At 43.1% G+C, this 21,528-nt stretch overlaps 1 protein-coding gene across 1 annotated transcript; it reads right to left on the bottom strand.

Moving 5' to 3' along the window:
• Positions 1–349: 349 nt before the first annotated feature.
• Positions 350–21,125, bottom strand: LOC136677929 (aquaporin-9-like). Its single transcript, XM_066655647.1, has 6 exons — positions 21,007–21,125; positions 18,246–18,372; positions 12,202–12,339; positions 11,621–11,739; positions 9,712–9,929; positions 350–1,500 (listed from the first exon to the last, which is right to left on the bottom strand). The coding sequence occupies exons 1-6, from the start codon at positions 21,106–21,108 to the stop codon at positions 1,332–1,334; spliced, it is 873 nt and encodes a 290-aa protein (XP_066511744.1). The 5' UTR covers positions 21,109–21,125; the 3' UTR covers positions 350–1,331.
• Positions 21,126–21,528: the final 403 nt, after the last annotated feature.

The following is a 21,528-nucleotide window of genomic DNA, read 5'->3' as shown; positions in this document are numbered from 1 at the left end:
ATGCAGACACAGGGAGAACACATCACACTCCTCACAGACAGTCACCCGGAGGAAACCCACACAGACACAGGGAGAACACACCACACTCCTCACAGATAGTCACCCGGAGGAAACCCACGCAGACACAGGGAGAACACACCACACTCCTCACAGACAGTCACCCGGAGGAAACCCACGCAGACACAGGAAGAACACACCACACTCCTCACAGACAGTCACCCGGAGGAAACCCACGCGGACACAGGAAGAACACACCACACTCCTCACAGACAGTCACCCAGAGGAAACCCACGCAGACACAGGGAGAACACACCACACTCCTCACAGACAGTCACCCGGAGGAAACCCACGCAGACACAGGGAGAACACACCACACTTCTCACAGACAGTCACCCAGAGGAAACCCACGCAGACACAGAGAGAACACACCAAACTCCTCACAGACAGTCACCCGGAGGAAACCCATCCAGACACAGAGAGAATGTGTTTAATGCTGTGCTACAATATGAAAAAATCACAGAGAATGTTTACATTTTAAATTACATTTGTACATTACATAAAAAACACATTAAAACATTTGTACACCTAATATGTGGTGCTAAATCTCCCATTTCTGCTTGATATAAAGTTTTCACGAAAGTAATCATGCTTCACACTTCATGTGCACACACACACACACACACACACACACACCCCATGTTAACAGTGCACTTGGACAAAGTAGTGCTTTGTGCTTTCAGGGTTAAAAAGCATATGCTTTCTCAGAGGAACCCATTTCTCATCCCAGTCTCTATCTGTTTCTCACGATCCAAATAAACCCCGAGAGTTGAGGTAGGGGCTCTGTAGTGGTCAGTCCATTCGTCTGTTTGAGTGGATCTCGGTGTTCAATCAAGGAAGAAGCTTTACGTACTGTTTATCTGATGCATGGTTGTTAGGATTCTCGGTTTTTCTAAAGACACCAGTTTTGGAAATGCTTTTCATTTATGTTCATGAGACATACGTAAAATCCCAGAAAAATCCTGAAAAATGACTTTCCACCTCTTTGTTCACAGCGGCCATTTTGACTCAAGTGTAAACAAAGACCTGGAAAGCCTGAAAACCGATGTTTACACCAGAGATGAGGCAGATAGAGATTAGGTTGAAAGAAAATGGACTTTTCCTCTGAAGTGAACATCTATGAAAATCACTGGCACACTTTCCACAGAGACAAGAAAATAAGAAATGAGTGAGAGGAAATACAGAAAGGAAAAGAGTAACCAGAGTGGGGTTTGTGCACTCACGCCAGCTTCAGGTAAAGAAAGAAAAAGCAGGATCCGTTTCTTTTAAGCCCTTTAGCTCATGGTGATCATCTCGTATTTGTCTTTGACGTTGTTCTCCTCCTCGTTCTGTTTCTCAGGCTCTGGGTGGTGCAGCTCAATCAGCAGGAAGTACGTCACTGCACCCACCACTGCTCCAACCATCGGCCCGACAACTGGGATCCACCACCAGCAGCCCCCCGCTCTGAGGAGACCACCATAACACACACAATTACATGTTAATACCAGGTATGAATACACAACTTATGGCAACTGTTAGCTTTGAACTGTACGGAAGAAGGTCTTTCCCTTCAGACAACCTAGTTCCACTGCTCTGCTTTAACACCCCTCTGGCCAACACATGGCATTGAGCATGGTGAACTTGGGTTCATGTGTGGCTTCTTCAGAGGAACCCATTTCATGTTCATGCAGGTTGTGTAATGTGGGGTCATGGTAATACTGGGGTTGTAGAACATGCCACAATGATTTCAGCGTAAACACGAAGTTCACGATATGAAAAAAAAAACACTTCGGAGTCCTTGCTATTTGCTGCTCTCCAGGCTCTTTGTGCCTCTCTCTGTGGTCTAATGTGTTTACTAACCCCAGTGTCTTGGTCTGGTATGTGGAAAAGGCATCTATAGTTTATTTTTAGAGAAAGGAGAATACTACAAACATTGAAAAGCATGAATTGAGATGAGGATATTGCTCTATTCCTGCTCCATAAGTGGGTAATATTAACTTATTTTTACTCTGCCGGATCACTTAAGGTGGAAATGTCACCAAATTCATGAGATGGCTAATTGCATTACCCAAAATGCTAAATGTTAATGGTTAATAAACATGTACAAACCAGTTAAACTTCAGCCACGTACAAACAGTCGTTATTTTACTCAAAAACACTACAGGGGGTCCTCGACTTACGACGTTGATCCGTTCCTACGCCGCGTCGTAAACCGATTTTCGGTGTAAGTCGGAACATACGTACATACTGTATGTAAATAACATACTGTAAGCACTTATCCTATCCTAACACCTATCCTCCTCTGTCCCGAGCCGCGTAACCGTGTATTCTTCCGCTGCGCACACCAAACACGAAGTTCACGTTACGACGTTTACGACGCAAAACCACTTAAGTCGAAACAAGGCTTTATACAGTAAATGGGAGATGTGTCGTAACCACGAAACAACGTAACTCAGGACTGACGTAACCTGAGGACCTCCTGTATTCCACCTTAAAAGACGCTGAGCTTCTGAACGTAAACAAACCAGATAGAACAGTGTCCCTCCCACTGGCTCTGTGATACAGGATAGCAGTGTTAAATCAAAATACTGTAAATAGTGTGTGTACCGTTCTTGTTTGTGATATGTGTCACTCACCATGATACATTCTTAAGGAATAAAGTGATTCAAATTGTGATCTGTGTTCTCCCTGTGTCTGTGTGGGTTTTTTCTGGGAGCTCTGGTTTACCCCCCAATCCCAACACTCTTTTGTGTGTGGATAGACTGTGTGAAGCATCCCATAAATGTGTACGTGCCCAGTTGAGTGTGTGATGTCCTGTGATGGACTGGTCGCTCTGTCCAGGGGGTGTTCCTGCCTCCAAGGCCTTTACCACATAAAGCTGGCCAAATAAGCACAGGCCACAACTCCCCCAGTGGAACAGCATGTCTTCAGCGAGACTACCCCCTTGGACAGGGAAGTGTGTTTGCTGTGGTGAGGCTTTCCTCTCGTTGGTCCGTGGCCCAATGACCAGTGGCCTGGTGCCCTCTTGGCTATTTGGGACTTGGTGAAAGGGCTGGCCAGGTAATTTAGCTGCTCTCCCACTGGCTGTGTGATACAGGATTAGCCAAGCTAAATCAGATCCATTTACTCGTAGAGGACTGAATTAATGGCCCAGTCGAGTCTAAGCTCAGGTAAACAAAGGACTGTCCAGTAGTGGCATGTCCTTCAGCTCTTTTCCTACTGGACAGACTGGACCTCAGGCTTAACTGATCTGACTAAACAGAGAACCCCTGCTTTGTGGAATATTTCCCAGGTCTCTGCAGGTAGTACACATCTTTCCAGTTGTGGTCAGTTGGACTGAAACTGTGGTACACAGCCAAGTCTTTGCGAAAATACATAGTGCAATAAAATATCAGGTTATTTACTTTTTAATACACAAGAAAGGGCCAGACTTGTTTAATATTAATTTCATAGCTCCAGTGCTAATCAAAACAGACAAACATCAGGAAACAAATCTAAATATATTTGTGATAAGGGGTAAAACCCTAAAATTTTGGGGTGAATAATTAATGTAATGTGTAGACACAGGCAGACCCTGGGGCTTTAAGAGGTTAAGTGGTTGGCTTGTGTGTGTGTGTGGGTGTCTAAGTGTGTTACAGGATGAAAGCAGCTTGGATTAGGAGTTCTAATCTACCCTCAAGATCCTAGGGTGAGCACGTCCTCACTAACGTCACACACACACACACACACACACACCCCTGATCCCCCCGTCTGTGGCTCACTTCAGTAAAGCCTGATACGACTGGGCTCAGACAGCTTCACTCAGCTCCTTTCTGCTCTGTACTCACTCACAACACACACATTGCCAGAGAACTGTAGGCCTCAGTGTGTGTGTGTGTGTGTGTGTGTGATTTACAAAGTGCTTCATTCACAGAAAAAGTAAACAATTTGATTTTCATATTGTTGCTGTCCAAAGAAAAATGTGTTTCTCCAAAAAACTTTCTTAAACTTCAAATGGAAGTCAATGTAAATAGCTTTTATTCCAAGTAATTCTGGAGCATTTCTATTGGTCCATTCCTCATGAATATTTCACACAATGGAAAGGACAGATGTTTTCAAATGTTGTAGTAAACTAAAAATAATAATAATAAAAAAAATTGAATACTTGTTGTACTCTGTAGTAAACATTGGAGCTCACTACAAGAGCCTAATGTGGACCAGGATGCATTGCGATTTTCTTTGTTACTAAGCAACAGACAGTGGAAGTGTCTGAATTCACTGTTTCTAGTGTTACTTAGTGAACTAAATAGTACCTCACTAAATGGCACAATACAAATGAGGGACTAGGGAGCCATTTAAGCCACGGCCATTGTTTTAGTAACGGACCATATTCTGAAATCATGATGGACACTTCTCTCATCCTTTTACAACCATCTCTAAACATTCCTTCTCCACAGTAGTGAAGCATTAAAAAAACCTCAGTCAGAACCCTTCTAAAGAAACCTGAGCTCAAGAAGTGTTACCTCTGCATTATTAGAAACACACGGCTGACACTTTACACTGAGTGCACTAAATTACATCCTTTTATGTTTATAATCAAAACTTAGTCACAGTATTAACAGATACTTATTCACATACTGAACGTTTGATGGAGTCCGTTGTGTTTTACTGCACTTTATTCATTTGGAAATGAACTGATCAGATCCTCTCTTTCTTTTCACTTTGTTTTGCCGATGCTTTGTTTGGGTGGATGTGTGGAAATGATGTACACATGATTACAGGCTTGTGTACCTACAGTATCTGTGTAAAAGGTCGAAATCCAGCAAACACTTCAAAAACAGATCTCAGCTAAGACTGCCCTCTGCTGAAATCTGTGCTGGAACTTCAAAAACGCTTTTGGGTTTCAAAACAGCAGCACGCACTTTCCTCCTACTCTTTCAAACTAAGTTATGTAATGTTCCCTTCACTGTTTCTTCTGTAAATACGGCTGAGAATCAGTGCCGCTGTCTACCTCTACGCAATGGCAGGGTTTCGGACATTTCATTGCCATTTGACCGTGGAGGTTTATCACGAGTAAACAGATATACAAAGTCCTGCTGGCAGCTTTGAAGAAGAGATGGAGGTTTTGGACGTTTTGATAACATACTTTAGTAATAATAGCAATAGCACCACCTGCTGTGGAGAATCCTTGTCCTGCTAAATGTGAGTGAGTGAGAGAGTGAGTGACGGACTGACTGACGTTAAATGAGTTGAAAGTGAGATCCACAACACGATATACATTTATAAATATCCAAATCACTTTTCATTCCCCTGCAGACAGAGGCTACTTCAGTGTTATTCAGTCAACTTCCTTTTACTATATCAGTGATTAGAGCATGTGTGTATCATCTACAGTGGATCATCTATTCAAATAGAGTAAAACCCCTCTGTGTCATTGGGAAAAGAATAAAACAGTGGGAATAAAAACCCACCCCTTTTCCACTTGGCCATTTGCAATATTTATGTGCAGCCATGCTTCCCATCACATGTGTTTTAAGCCTTTTCCAATATTCAGGAGATACAGGAGAGCACTGAAAAATTCATTTGCTCTATGAGAGGAGTAGAGATGACTGTTGGGACGAGGGCTCAGTTAGTATCTGTGTTTAGCACTGCTTGTCTCTCTCGCTCTCTCTCTCTCACACACACACACACACACACACACACACACACACAGTCAGATTCTCTTCTGAGGCACAGGAAAAAAGAACGCCCTGCACTTTAACACACTTTCATACACTGAGATAAACACACTTTCATACACTGAGATAAACACACTTCCCCACACTGAGATAAACACACTTTCATACACTGAGATAAACACACTTTCATACACTGAGATAAACACACTTTCCTACACTGAGATAAACACACTTTCATACACTGAGATAAACACACTTTCCTACACTGAGATAAACACACTTTCCTACACTGAGAGGAACACACTTTCATACACTGAGATAAACACACTTTCATACACTGAGATAAACACACTTTCATACACTGAGATAAACACACTTTCATACACTGAGATAAACACACTTTCATACACTGAGATAAACACACTTTCATACACTGATATAAACACACTTTCATACACTGAGATAAACACATTTTCATACACTGAGATAAACACATTTTCATACACTGAGATAAACACACTTTCATACACTGAGATAAACACACTTTCATACACTGAGATAAACACACTTTCATACACTGAGAGGAACACACTTTCCTACACTGAGAGGAACACACTTTCATACACTGAGAGGAACACACTTTCATACACTGAGATAAACACACTTTCCTACACTGAGAGGAACACACATTCATACACTGAGATAAAAAAAATTTCATACACTGAGATAAACACACTTTCATACACTGAGATGAACACACTTTCATACACTGAGATAAACACACTTTCATACACTGAGATAAACACACTTTCATACACTGAGATAAACACACTTTCATACACTGAGATGAACACACTTTCATACACTGAGATAAACACACTTTCATACACTGAGATAAACACACTTTCATACACTGAGATAAACACACTTTCATACACTGAGATAAACACACTTTCATACACTGAGATAAACACACTTTCATACACTGAGATAAACACACTTTCATACACTGAGATAAACACACTTTCCTACACTGAGAGGAACACACTTTCATACACTGAGATAAACACACTTTCATACACTGAGATAAACACACTTTCATACACTGAGATAAACACACATTCATACACTGAGATAAACACACTTTCATACACTGAGATAAACACACTTTCATACACTGAGATAAACACACTTTCCTACACTGAGAGGAACACACTTTCATACACTGAGATAAACACACTTTCATACACTGAGAGGAACACACTTTCATACACTGAGATAAACACACTTTCATACACTGAAAGGAACACACTTTCATACACTGAGATAAACACACTTTCATACACTGAGATAAACACACTTTCCTACACTGAAAGGAACACACATTCATACACTGAGATAAACACACTTTCATACACTGAGATAAACACACCTTCATACACTGAGATAAACACACTTTCATACACTGAGATAAACACACTTTCATACACTGAAAGGAACACACATTCATACACTGAGATAAACACACTTTTATACACTGAGATAAACACACTTTCGTACACTGAGATAAACACACTTTCATACACTGAGATAAACACACTTTTATACACTGAGATAAACACACTTTCCTACACTGAGAGGAACACACTTTCATACACTGAGAGGAACACACTTTCATACACTGAGATAAACACACTTTCATACACTGAGATAAACACACTTTCATACACTGAGATGAACACACTTTCATACACTGAGATAAACACACTTTCATACACTGAGATGAACACACTTTCATACACTGAGATGAACACACTTTCATACACTGAAATGAACACACTTTCATACACTGAGATAAACACACTTTCATACACTGAGATAAACATACTTTCATACACTGAGATAAACACACTTTCATACACTGAGATAAACACACTTTCATACACTGAGATAAACACACTTTCATACACTGAAATGAACACACTTTCATACACTGAGAGGAACACACTTTCATACACTGAGATAAACACACTTTCATACACTGAGATAAACACATTTTCATACACTGAGATAAACACATTTTCATACACTGAGATAAACACACTTTCATACACTGAGATAAACACACTTTTATACAATGAGATAAACACACTTTCATACACTGAGATAAACACACTTTCCTACACTGAGATAAACACTCTTTCATACAATGAGATAAACACACTTTCATACACTGAGATAAACACATTTTCATACACTGAGATAAACACACTTTCATACACTGAGATAAACACATTTTCATACACTGAGATAAACACATTTTCATACACTGAGATAAACACACTTTCATACACTGAGATAAACACATTTTCATACACTGAGATAAACACATTTTCATACACTGAGATAAACACACTTTCCTACACTGAGATAAACACACTTTCATACACTGAGATAAACACACTTTCATACACTGAGATAAACACACTTTCCTACACTGAGATAAACACACTTTCCTACACTGAGATAAACACACTTTCATACACTGAGATAAACACACTTTCATACACTGAGATAAACACACTTTCATACACTGAGATAAACACACTTTCATACACTGAAATGAACACACTTTCATACACTGAGATAAACACACGTTCCTACACTGAGATGAACACACTTTCATACACTGAGATAAAACACTTTCATACACTGAGATAAACACACTTTCATACACTGAGATAAACACACTTTCATACACTGAGATAAACACATTTTCATACACTGAGATAAACACACTTTCATACACTGAGATAAACACACTTTCCTACACTGAGATAAACACACTTTCATACACTGAGATAAACACACTTTCATACACTGAGATAAACACACTTTCATACACTGAAATGAACACACTTTCATACACTGAGATAAACACACTTTCCTACACTGAGATGAACACACTTTCATACACTGAGATAAACACACTTTCATACACTGAGATAAACACACTTTCATACACTGAGATAAACACACTTTCATACACTGAGATAAACACATTTTCATACACTGAGATAAACACACTTTCATACACTGAGATAAACACACTTTCATACACTGAGATACAGGACTCGCCTCCACAGTGAAGACACACAGAGCAGGAACACACTGCACCGTCCGAATCATAAACAAGGAAGAATCTGTCTGTATGTGGGATCAAGTTGGATTTTTATCTCTTATATTAACCACACACTTTGGAAGACTTTGAAAGGATGGAAAAGACTCTCTTTTAAAAACTAAAAGCTTAAGTCTGACCCTGTCTCACACAAACAATGTGTCCTTAGTCACATTAGTTTTTAGTCAGACTGTGATTTTCTAAGCTCTGGGGGTCTCACAGGGTCACTATCTGCATGAGCCAAGAATGAAACTTATGATGATATTAAACATGGTTGATTTTATCTGCACTTCAAGTGGATTAATAAACAGACCTACGACAGCTCTCCTGACCACGTTACACGAAACGATCGAAGACAACGGAAATGAGCCTCAGCTCTAGCAAAACTATCATGATTTTAATCTGACGTTGGAAATTTGCCTGCAACACTGAGATCACTGGAAAAGTCATGTGGTGGAAGGCGGGCATTAGGATGATTGTTTTAAAATGCATTACAGAAAAGGACTACTTTTATGAAGGGTTTATTTTCTTTTTACTTTATATACGTACATGAATGGGCTGCACAAATAGAACCAATAATTAGAACAAATATTAATATAATAAACATTAATTAAACCGCTTTGCAAATTGCAAATTGTTGATTTTGCACTAAAACTCTTGACCACACCTGTTAATCTTTCTCATATTAAAAATGACGTTGCCAAAGATACCTCGGTTTAAACACATTTTTAGTGGTTAGTGATATATCCATTAGAAGTTAAATTTTTCTGGACTGAAACTGGTCATGACGTAGCAGGGTCAGTGTTTGATGTCAGAGGTCAGCTTGTGTGTAGGCTGTACCTGAACACATCCATCCCCCAGCCAGCCACAGCTGTGAAAAGCCTGGGGCTGAGGTCTCGCGCAGGGTTGATCGGATATCCGCAGTTCAGCCCCATGGACACTCCAATGGCCAGGATGGTCAGACCAATGATGAGTGGCTCCATGCCTTTAGGAGCGCCCATGTTCTTCTTGTCCACTATTGCCAGAATACACAGCACCAGAGCCCCTGTCCCGACCACCTGCAACGGTCAAGAGTTCAACACTGAAAACCAATGTTCATTATTTGACGGAGTCCGTTGTGATTTACCGCACTGTATTCATTTGGAAATGCACCTGAACTCTGATTCTGAATTCTCTTTCTTTTCAAAATCCTCACAGGGACATAAGAATGCAGCCTATAAGGGTCTTCAGTCCTGAACACACTGACTACAAGAACCGACTGTTCACATGTGGCTGAAATATCCCAGATCTTCCCGTGCATAGCCAACATTATTCACTGATCTGTGAATGATATTATTGTTTTTGTTTGATGTTATAGTGTAGGTCCATTCCCTATTACATATTGTACTGTCTGAACGGTCAGAAATGCCCTCATTAATGCCCCTTAAAAAATATAGCAGGGCTTATAATCTTTGTTCCAGGTTCATGCACATAGATTAAACTCTAAGATGAAGGTAGGATTCCACAGCTCTTCTCTCCTGAACTCAGACCTTAAAGTCCAAGTTTTGGCAACAGGGTTTAACCCTGTGGCCCGGGGCTCTGTGTTTTGTGTTGATTGTTCAATCTCTTGCTGGAGACTGGGAGATTAAACACATTGTTTTCTCATTTCAAAGAAGGTTAATGCATGTTCAAAGAGTTTATATTCCATTTACTGCAACTTGTGGATTGACTGCTGTGATGTGCATGATTATGTGCTAGTAAACAATACGACCAGTTCTGGTGCCATCATGGGGGACACATTCTTCAGATTCCTCACACATCAGTACGTACTCAGGTGGATTTCCATAGAAATATATACTGTGGAAGGGTATTGAGGAAACACTATATTTGTCGCAGTCACACAGCTCCAGGGACCTGGAGGTTGTGGGTTCCAGTCCCGCTCCGGGTGACTGTCTGTGAGGAGTGTGGTGTGTTCTCCCTGTGTCTGTGTGGGTTTCCTCCGGGTGACTGTCTGTGAGTAGTGTGGTGTGTTCTCCCTGTGTCTACGTGGGTTTCCTCCAGGTCCTCCAGTTTCTTCCCACGGTCCAAAAACACACGTCTGTAGGTGGATTGGCGACTCAAAAGTGTCCTTAGGTGTGAGTGTGTGAGTGAATGTGTGAGTGTGTGTGTTGCCCTGTGAAGGACTGGCGCCCCCTCCAGGGTGTATTCCCGCCTTGCGCCCAATGGTTCCAAGTAGGTTCTGGACCCACCGTGACCCTGAGCTGGATAAGCGCTTACAGATAAGTAATGAATGAATGAATATATTTGCTCATTAGTCATTGATTTCTAGCTCTTTTAGAATCCCTCTTATTTCACTTGATGAACCTTTGAAGACAAAATTTTAACGTTTTTACCTTGACAGCTTTTTATAGTGAGTATCAAAGATGAATGAACTGTGGTTAACCAAGGCATATTTCTATTATTCAGCACGTGCAAATGGAGCTGTGGTTAGTGTGTGCATGTGTGTGTTATTCATGATGCTCATATGCACACAGAAATGTCCCCGGGAAATACACAGTGTTCATGTTTTTCATGAGAAAATACAGTAACATGACACAAACTATCAGCAGCAAAGCTCATTATGTGAATTTCAGTGGCCATAAATAATGCTGCTGGATACAGATCCAAGAACTGTGGATGTAATATTGTGTTTAAGTTTGAATACAGATTGTTACAGTTGTAAAATGCCATTATAATGCAGTTACAATACAGAATAAAAGTCTTTCCTCACCTGATCGATTAATCCGTTCAGTACGGAGAGGTGTTTTGATGGATAGGAGGCAAAGATATTTGCTGTGGCATTTTCCCCGGTTACCACCAGTGCTCCATTAGTGTAGTCCATCAGGGCATCTACAAAGATTAGAATTTGTTGTTGGTTTGTGCACTGTTTCTAAATGTTTATAGACACTTTTTAAATAGTGAACTAAGTCAGTTGAAGGTGCACCCTTTAAAAACAAAAGCATTCCGTTATGAACAGCTACATTTGAGCCTATGTCACTATGTTTAATACTAATCACTGGGAAGTCGAACAGAGGAACTGTGTTCTCTGGAGTGATGCAGTGCCATCCTATATATTTGGGATGAACTGGAGTGGTCTGAGCATAATATATATCCATAATCATAATCAAATTAAATGTCCCATGGCCAAACCCTCACAGTAACGTTTTACTGCTGTAAGACGGGTAGTTACCCTTTATTTCAGAAAAAAAGTGCGATGAGCAGTCCACAACCTTGTGCCGTATAGTGTGTGTGTGTGTGTGTGTGTATGAGTGTGTATCACACTTCAGTAGGTGTTAGAGAATATTTGCTTACCATAGTAAAGCCCAAAGACAGCACAGGATCCGGCAAAAGCACCAATAAACTGTGCAGCCACATATACTGGGAATTTCTTCAGTGAAAGTTTCCCCAGGACGACCATCGCCAGCGAGACAGCTGGGTTAACGTGGGCTCCTGAGACAGATAGAACAAATTAATGCAATAAACCCTCAGGCACCAAGCATTACGGTGTTATTATATTATATTACATATTAATATAAAATATCACAAATTACACACAGAATGAGATGACACTCCAAATACCCACTACACCCTGGGGCCCTGGATTTATTAATGGGTCAAAACTACTGATAGATCTTTGTGAAGCCTCTGGAGTCGATCCACACACTGTGGTGGTTAAAAGTGTGATTGCCAATGTATTTTTTAGAAGAACATTAGGATCAGTGGAGGTAGGGTGACCAGACGTCCTCTTTAACCCGGACATGTCCTCTTTTTTAGACTTAAAAAAATGTCCAGGCCGAATTTCACAAACGTCCATTTTGTTTTTCTAGAGCTTACATAGAACTTCGAGAAGCGCTTCGTTCACAAACTAGTCCCGCCCTCCCCTACTCCGATTGGTTCGCTTGAGTGAGAAGGGGGCGTGGTGAAGTAGCCTAAAATCTTCTGATTGGACGGTCTGACTGTAGAGCTACCGTTATTGGTCGATAACCTTCTCTGTAAACAATTAATTGGTCAGTCTGCACGTCAGTAGTCGTCCACCCCAGGAGACGTGTCCTCTTTTTCACCATTTCAGATCTGGTCACCCTAGTGGAGGTCTCTAAGGCTTTGTCAGTCTCCATTACTATTGACTGTTCTTTACACATATAGCATCGCTATGGTATCAGTGCCTGGTATCTCCAAAATGCTAATGTGGAGAATGGCAGCATCACATTTAGCCAGTCAGGTGTGAGCAGACTGAACCTCACTGTGTTCTGACTGAAACACAACAGATTCTTTAGTTTTTTTCCATTACCGCTGAGAAATGAATACATGGCAGCACAATGAAATGTGGTTGGAAATATCACTAGTGGGGGTCTACCATTGACGTCTTTTGAGGAGAGGCATCCAAACATTTTCGTACGATAAAGGTCAGCTAGTGTTTGCTCGTAGTTGACCGTAAAGCAGTTACGAGGCTGTGCTATGGCATTAGACATACTCTAGCTTCCTCTCCCAGGCTAATCCATATTGTTGTTCACAAACACTGTCCACAACAACCTGCTGAAAAAGTCAATGGGAATTGGCCCTGACATAATCTGCCTAAGTCGACTTAGTCCAGCGTAGGAGTGACCCTGCTTTAACTCCACCACACTACGAGGAAAACCGGACTCGCTTCCTCTCCCCGGCCTCTTGAAAGCTATGGGAAAAACAAATGGAAAACCGTGGCCTCCCCTTGCCTCAGTCTTCCTCCTGGTTGGGGGTCTTTACTTGGCTCTGGCCCGCCTCACCTGGTCCCGCGTCCCAGAAAAGCTCATTACTTCAATACCTCTGATCATCATTACATGTGTCAGTCCCTCCGTCACATGGGTTTATAGACCAACGCCCACTCACACGGTTAATACACCACCACGGAGAGGGATCTCTAACCACAGGAAGAAGAGGCGCTTAGGGGCCGGAGACCACTAGCCCAGGGAAAAGTGGACTGACCATCAAACACCAGGCCTGAGAATAGTGCGCTAGCTAACATCCAGCTTTCCCCTATGGATAGCATTAACCCTTTAAAACCCACTGGTGGGTCCTGAGTTCCAGTTCTCACTTTTATAACCACATACCCTTCATGTGTGAGAGCAGTTTAATGATTTGACTGTTCGTAGATCAATATCTGAATAATAAACCTCAAGGTTAATGTGTTAACCTCAAACTGAAGGGAAGTCCGTAAGCTGGGGCCAATCAGCTACAAGGAGAACCTCTGTGCTTTGCACTGAAATGGATATGAATGATATCTGAGAGATAATTTAATGACAGTTATGAGATAAACAATATACGTATCATTCAGTTACAGATGGGGAACATGCACGGAGCTCTACGTCACTGCCAAAGAAAACTCTACGTTTAACATGTTATTATCAGACCAATATTCAGCCAAGCATTTGTACACAGATCTGATCCGACTCAGTATTAGACATCGGGTTCCATGCCACTCTAATTAGACTGTAGTTCTACATTATACACACCTCTCCTTGGTGTACATAAACCCTCAGAAGCACATTCATATGGCTGCACATTTTTCTGTAATGAGCTCCTCTTTTGCATTTTGCCGCCGGCTGCGAAACAAACTGCTGTGTTTTTGTTTTCATGCTTCATTTCTCTTCAGTGATAATGTGAAATGCCAGTCCAGTTTCAAATTACTGTTCATGATGCTTCAGTGATGCTGCTGGGATTCAGCCCCCCACTCTCGCTCTCTCTCTCTCTCTCTCTCACACACACACACACATACACCCTCTGACTAGTTCAACTACCCTCAAACAGAAGTAAAACCAAGTGACATTTACAGGAAATACCTGAGTCGTCTGCGTAATTATTATAGATGACCATAGTCCATACAAACTCTACCCAATAAAGTAAATATCCACTTATATCAGTTCATCAGGGGTGACTCACTCTAAAGCTGCTTCTATTAAATGCTGCTTAATAGAAACAAAAGTGGAATATGTCTAATTTATTCCAAAAATCGATTCCAAAAGTCACACTGATAAACCCCAGCCATCACTATTGCATGTCAGGGTTGCTAGAAACAATCTTGTATATCCCTTCCCAAGGCGGGAATACACCCTGGAGGGGGCGCCAGTCCTTCACAGGGCAACACACACACTCACACATTCACTCACACACTCACACCTACAGACACTTTTGAGTCGTCAATCCACCTACCAACGTGTGTTTTTGGACTGTGGGAGGAAACCGAAGCACCCGGAGGAAACCCACGCAGACACTGGGAGAACACACCAAACTCCTCACAGACAGTCACCCAGAGGAAACCCACGCAGACACAGGGAGAACACACCACACTCCTCACAGACAGTCACCGAGAGGAAACCCACGCAGACACAGGGAGAACACACCACACTCCTCACAGACAGTCACCCGGAGGAAACCCACGCGGACACAGGGAAAACACACCACACTCCTCACAGACAGTCACCTGGAGGAAACCCACGCAGACACAGGGAGAACACACCACACTCCTCACAGACAGTCACCAGGAGGAAACCCACGCAGACACAGGGAGAACACACCAACTCCTCACAGACAGTAACCCAGAGGAAACCCACGCAGACACAGGGAGAACACACCACACTCCTCACAGACAGTCACCCGGAGGAAACCCATGCGGACACAGGGAGAACACACCACACTCCTCACAGACAGTCACCCGGAGGAAACCCACACAGACACAGGGAGAACACACCACACTCCTCACAGACAGTCACCTGGAGGAAACCCACACAGACACAGGGAGAACACACCACACTCCTCACAGACAGTCACCCGGAGGAAACCCACGCAGACACAGGGAGAACACACCAACTCCTCACAGACAGTCACCCAGAGGAAACCCACGCAGACACAGGGAGAACACACCACACTCCTCACAGACAGTCACCCGGAGGAAACCCATGCGGACACAGGGAGAACACACCACACTCCTCACAGACAGTCACCCGGAGGAAACCCATGCGGACACAGGAAGAACACACCACACTCCTCACAGACAGTCACCCGGAGGAAACCCACACAGACACAGGGAGAACACACCACACTCCTCACAGACAGTCACCTGGAGGAAACCCACACAGACACAGGGAGAACACACCACACTCCTCACAGACAGTCACCCGGAGGAAACCCACGCAGACACAGGGAGAACACACCAACTCCTCACAGACAGTCACCCAGAGGAAACCCACGCAGACACAGGGAGAACACACCACACTCCTCACAGACAGTCACCCGGAGGAAACCCATGCAGACACAGGGAGAACATACCACACTCCTCACAGACAGTCACCTGGAGGAAACCCACGCGGACACAGGGAGAACACACCACACTCCTCACAGACAGTCACCCGGAGGAAACCCACACAGACACAGGGAGAACACACCAACTTCTCACAGACAGTCACCCGGAGGAAACCCACGCGGACATAGGGAGAACACACCAACTCCTCACAGACAGTCACCCGGAGCGGGAATTGAACCCACAACCTCCAGGTCCCTGGAGCTGTGTGACTGTGACACGTACCTACTGCTCCACCATGCCGCCCCAACCTTGTATATGTTTGTTCATTTTGTTACATCATTTCAGGTGAAAGGACCAATCGAAATGATACAACACTGTGATTCCAGCGTAGCTCACAGGTACTGGATGGATCTCCAATCACTTCAGAGTACACTGCTTCACAGCCCAGCGCTGGCCGGGGTTTTATACACCATGTGCTGATGCTAGGCTTTGGTCAGCTGCTCTAGACCTCATTTTATTACAGACTTTTCTGTGTTCCACAGTGGTCCACAGTGGTGTCTACAAACTTATGTCTATTCCCATACTTCAGAAGCACTAAGCACAGTGTGGTATCTTTGCCAGGTCTGTTACCTTTCCTTGGGACAGGACCCCAACTCAATAAGATGATGCCCTTCTCTCGATTACACACGTCTCTAATCCCACACAATTAACAAAAAGCAGGGGTCCGTTGCCCTCAGAACAAATCTACCACTTTCTCCCTGTGCACAAATGTCAGGACGGCGTGTCCAGTGTGGGCCATATTGGGTCCAGCAGTGTGGGGCTTGTTCTTAGTGCTCAGCAGGCTTTCCACGATGTGGTCAGTAGCAGTAGATATGTGTTATTATTCAATCAAAATAAAGATTTAATATTGCTTTAAGTATGATTCCTCAGTTTTTAAAGTAAGATGTTATTAAACTACAAAAGAGCAGTTCATGAACCTAAACACCCTCAAATTTGACCAAGCGTCCTCTGTGTGTTTATGTAAGAAATGACCATCAAATCAAAAAGCAGCGTTTATAGGGTCAGAACTGAACTGACCAAAGATCACAACAAAACTCAGACGAATAGCTAAACACAACCTTTGCTTTCCCACGTTTTCACCCACCTACCATCCCGTTTTTATTGGGTTACACCTGTTTACACATGTATTTATTTCTAACAGTGTCTTCTTACAGCGCAAAACGGGCGCAGGTTTAAAAGAGTAAGGTTTGCTAAAACAAGAGGGAGGATCAATCTAAACCATTTCTATAATTCCAAACATCTTTATGACACTAATAATATACACCACTCTTTGTTTCATTCAGTTCCAGGTGAATTGAGCATTATGGGATGTGGAGAGATAACAAAGTAGCTGCAGGTGCTCTGTGCAGACGCCATATCACACATTACCAGGTAAAGACATGATCTGTAAAGCAATTCAAAGTGCTTTACAGAAGAAAGAGTTCAATTAAAAACAAGAATAAAAAATCATTAAAGTTCAATAAAACGAATAAAATATTGCAGTAAAAAGGAAAAACATAAAACGATTAAATGATTAAATGATTAAAACCATTTAAAATGATACAATAAAAGAAAAGAACTAAAGTGCCGTTACAGAATAAAAGCGCAGAGTGTTTTAAACAGAGCTGTCGCTGCTCAAACAGGAAGGTTTCAGTCTTGATTTGAAAGTGTCTAAAGTCAGGGCTCTTCTAATGTTCTCAGTCTGGTTTCGTTTAAGAGCAGCGCCGGAGCTAAACGCTGCTTCTACATGATTAGTTTTCACCTGAGGAAGATCTGAGAGCTCTGCTCGGCTCATATCTCTGTAGCAGATCTGATACATACACAGGTCCTACCCCATTAACACATTTATAGACCAGTAATAACACCTTAAAGTCTATTCACTAAGAGTCTATACTGTTTAGAGTTAAGGGTTAAGCTAGTAGCACTGACGAAAACGTTAATGGTAAGTCTCTGTAATGCCCCCCCCCCATATTCACAGATAGAAGTGTGTGTGTGTGTGTGTGTGTGTGTGTGTGTGTGTGTGTGTGTGTGTGTTTATACTGACCTGACACTCCTCCGGCCATGTAGACGGCCAGCATGACTCCAGTGGTGAAGCCAATGTGGATGGTCAGGGGTTCCCCCAGTGCCCCTCGGCTCAGGACCGCCTGGGCCACAGACCCACAGCCAAACAGCTGCAATGGAAGCAAAGGGGGACAGCGAGTGAGACAGGGCAGGGGCAGATTAGCAGGAGAGGGGGCAGAAAAAGGTGCCGCACTGGGGGTGGATAGAAGGAGCAGACAAAGGGCCGATTAATTTGGCAGATAGTGGGCAGATCCGTGGAGAGATTGGGGAATATTCTGCAGCAGATACGGGGTACAAAAGGAGGTAGACAGGTGGGGGCAGATAAGGTGGAACATGGGCGGGCAGAAAGGGGTAGAGAAGTGGGCACATAGAAGGACGGAGTGAGGGGCAGATTGGGGGTGGAAAGAGGGCAGGTACAGGAACAACAAATCATCTCTCTGAAACAGAGGGGCAGGTCCAGAAGAGTAATCACATCCTTTTCTGCTGCAATGAAGCTCGCATTAAAAAAAAAAAAACCTCTCTTGTTCCATAAAACTGCAGATCTAATTAGAAGAATCTGCTGGATCAAAGGACCCCGCTCTCTATGGACGGGACAACACAGAGGAGCCTCAAAAGATGTCCAGTCCTATAATGTTCCCAGTAGTAATTAACACTGATGGAACCCAACAGGACACTGAATGAAATGTGGGCTGAAAGCGCAGTGGATAAAGGCTGGTTTTGGCTTGGTTTGGAGGCACGGAAAGAGGCCGGCTAAAGGTTAGACCACGTTTAGCACGTCCAGAGTCTTGCTCAAAAATTACAAACACAATGACCCAAGCCCTAGGACTACAGTTGCTTAACATCACTGTGTGACTGAGGCATGTCACTGATACAACTACATGTTATTTAATAATATAGTATGGGTATATAGCTATAGATATAGGTGTACTATTCTATGCCACGATATAGTCTCACATTTTTATTAATTCATTCATACATTGTCTGTAACCCTTATCAAGTCCAGGGTCGCGGTGGGTCCGGAGCCTATCCGGAATCACTGGGTGCAAGGTAGGAACACACCCTGGAGGGGGCGCCAGTCCTTCACAGAACGACACACACTCACACGTTCACACCTAAGGACACTTTTGAGTCGCCAATCCACCTACCAACGTGTGTTTTTGGACTGTGGGAGGAAACCGGAGCACCCGGAGGAAACCCACACAGACACAGGGACAACAGACCACACTCCTCACAGACAGTCACCCGGAGGAAACCCACGCAGACACAGGGAGAACACACCACACTCCTCACAGACAGTCACCCGGAGGAAACCCACGCAGACACAGGGAGAACACACCACACTCCTCACAGACAGTCACCCGGAGGAAACCCACGCAGACACAGGGAGAACACACCACACTCCTCACAGACAGTCACCCGGAGGAAACCCACACAGACACAGGGGGAACACACCAAACACCTCACAGACAGTTACCTGGAGGAAACCCACGCAGACACAGGGAAAACACACCACACTCCTCACAGACAGTCCCCCGGAGCGGGACTCGAACCCACAACTTCCAGGTCCATGGAGCTGTGTGACTGCGACACTACCTGCTAACTATGATTATTACCAAACCATGTCTGATTACCCAACAAATACTCAACGGCATCATCTATAATCAATGATCAATGATCAATCAATGCACTATGAGTCACTAAGTGAAAGATTTGCAAACACTAATCTGCGTTTACTCAGCCGTGAACAGAATACATCACCTCAGATCTGAGTCTGTTTCGCTAATAGAGAAAGAGTCGTTAAAATGTGATGGGTTGGACACAAATGAGGTCAGAAGGTTAACAAACTGAAACATGAGGATTAACAATGTGAAGAAGACTCTGGAAAGAGGAAGACTTCCCGGGGTCAAACAAAGGCCCAAATGGAGCCCAAAAGAGTCCAGTGAAGCAGTGCCAGAAGGAGCGCTGCAGTGACAATGAGGTGCTGTGTGTTGTGCTGGCATGAGTGGATCAGACACAGCAGTGCTGCTGGAGTTCTTAAACCTCTCAGTTTTTAAACCTGGAGTTTTAGACTAGTCCACCGACCAAACACATCCAGCCGACAGCGTCCTGTGTCACTGATGAAGGACTAGAGGACGACCGACACACACTGTGATGAGCTACTGTCTCTGACTTTACATCTACAGACAGGAATGTCTAACAGACACTACAACAGCACTGCTGTGTCTGATCCTCTTCTGCCAGCGCAACAAACACTAACACACACACCAATGCCAGTAGATAAACTAATGAATCATAAAGGTTTACAGTATTTAATGAACCCACGCCGTCTCACCGTTCAGGAACCTTTCTTTCTGAGAGTGCAGTGTTTTTGTTTACACATCAAAACTTTAAAAACCAAAGTTTAAAACATGGAGGTGTTAGTCACATGGCCGTCTGTACATTCTGAGTTCACTGAACTGGTAACAGCAGGTCAACAGAGCAGTGCGACCAGGGAATATAAACAGCACAAATATATAGAACAGGACCGTTTTCTGAGATCTGCGCCTTCGAATCAAGTCTAAGAAACAATATCAAGCTGAAAAACTGAAACATATTTGGAATTCACAGCAAAATGAATGACCATTGTTGTAGTCACACTTCTGTTTTTATTAAACTGGACACTTGTGATCACTGTATGAGTGACTTACACTCTCTGAAGAAAAAAACATTAGAAGAAGAGTGTGTGATGTGGACAGTTTACTCACTATGAGCACGAACGTCCCGAGGATTTCCGCCAGGAATTCTTTGATGATGTCCTGTTTGAGAGCACATTTCTCTCTGAGGTTCCTCCTGCTGTCCAGCTCCATCTCTCTCTCTCTCTCTCTCTCTCTCTCTCTCTCTCTCTCTCTCTCTCTCTCTATCACTATCTCCCTCTCCCTCTGCCCTCACTCTGCTCTGTGAACACACTCACCGCACCACACCACACCACACGCTCCCGAGAAGCTCCTGAAGGCAAAGCCACTCCCCCATGTACTTATTTATTTGCTTATTTATTCACACCTGTCCTCCTGCTAAGCCCCACCCCCTGATCCAGGATTGGATGTCAGTCGTAGTAAACACCTGTTCTATATACAGTAGAACCAAGGGCCTTGAATAACACACTTAAAATCTGGTTCTTTAGTAATGACCTCGGTTCTATACCGACTTAAGGGTTCTTTAAAGGAACTGATCTAGAACCTTAATATTATGTGATTTTTAAAATTCTAAGAAGGTTTTAAGAACAATTT

This window comes from Hoplias malabaricus, chromosome Y, assembly GCF_029633855.1.
Source record: "Hoplias malabaricus isolate fHopMal1 chromosome Y, fHopMal1.hap1, whole genome shotgun sequence".
NCBI lineage: Eukaryota > Metazoa > Chordata > Actinopteri > Characiformes > Erythrinidae > Hoplias > Hoplias malabaricus.
This window is presented reverse-complemented; position numbering and strand designations above follow the sequence as displayed.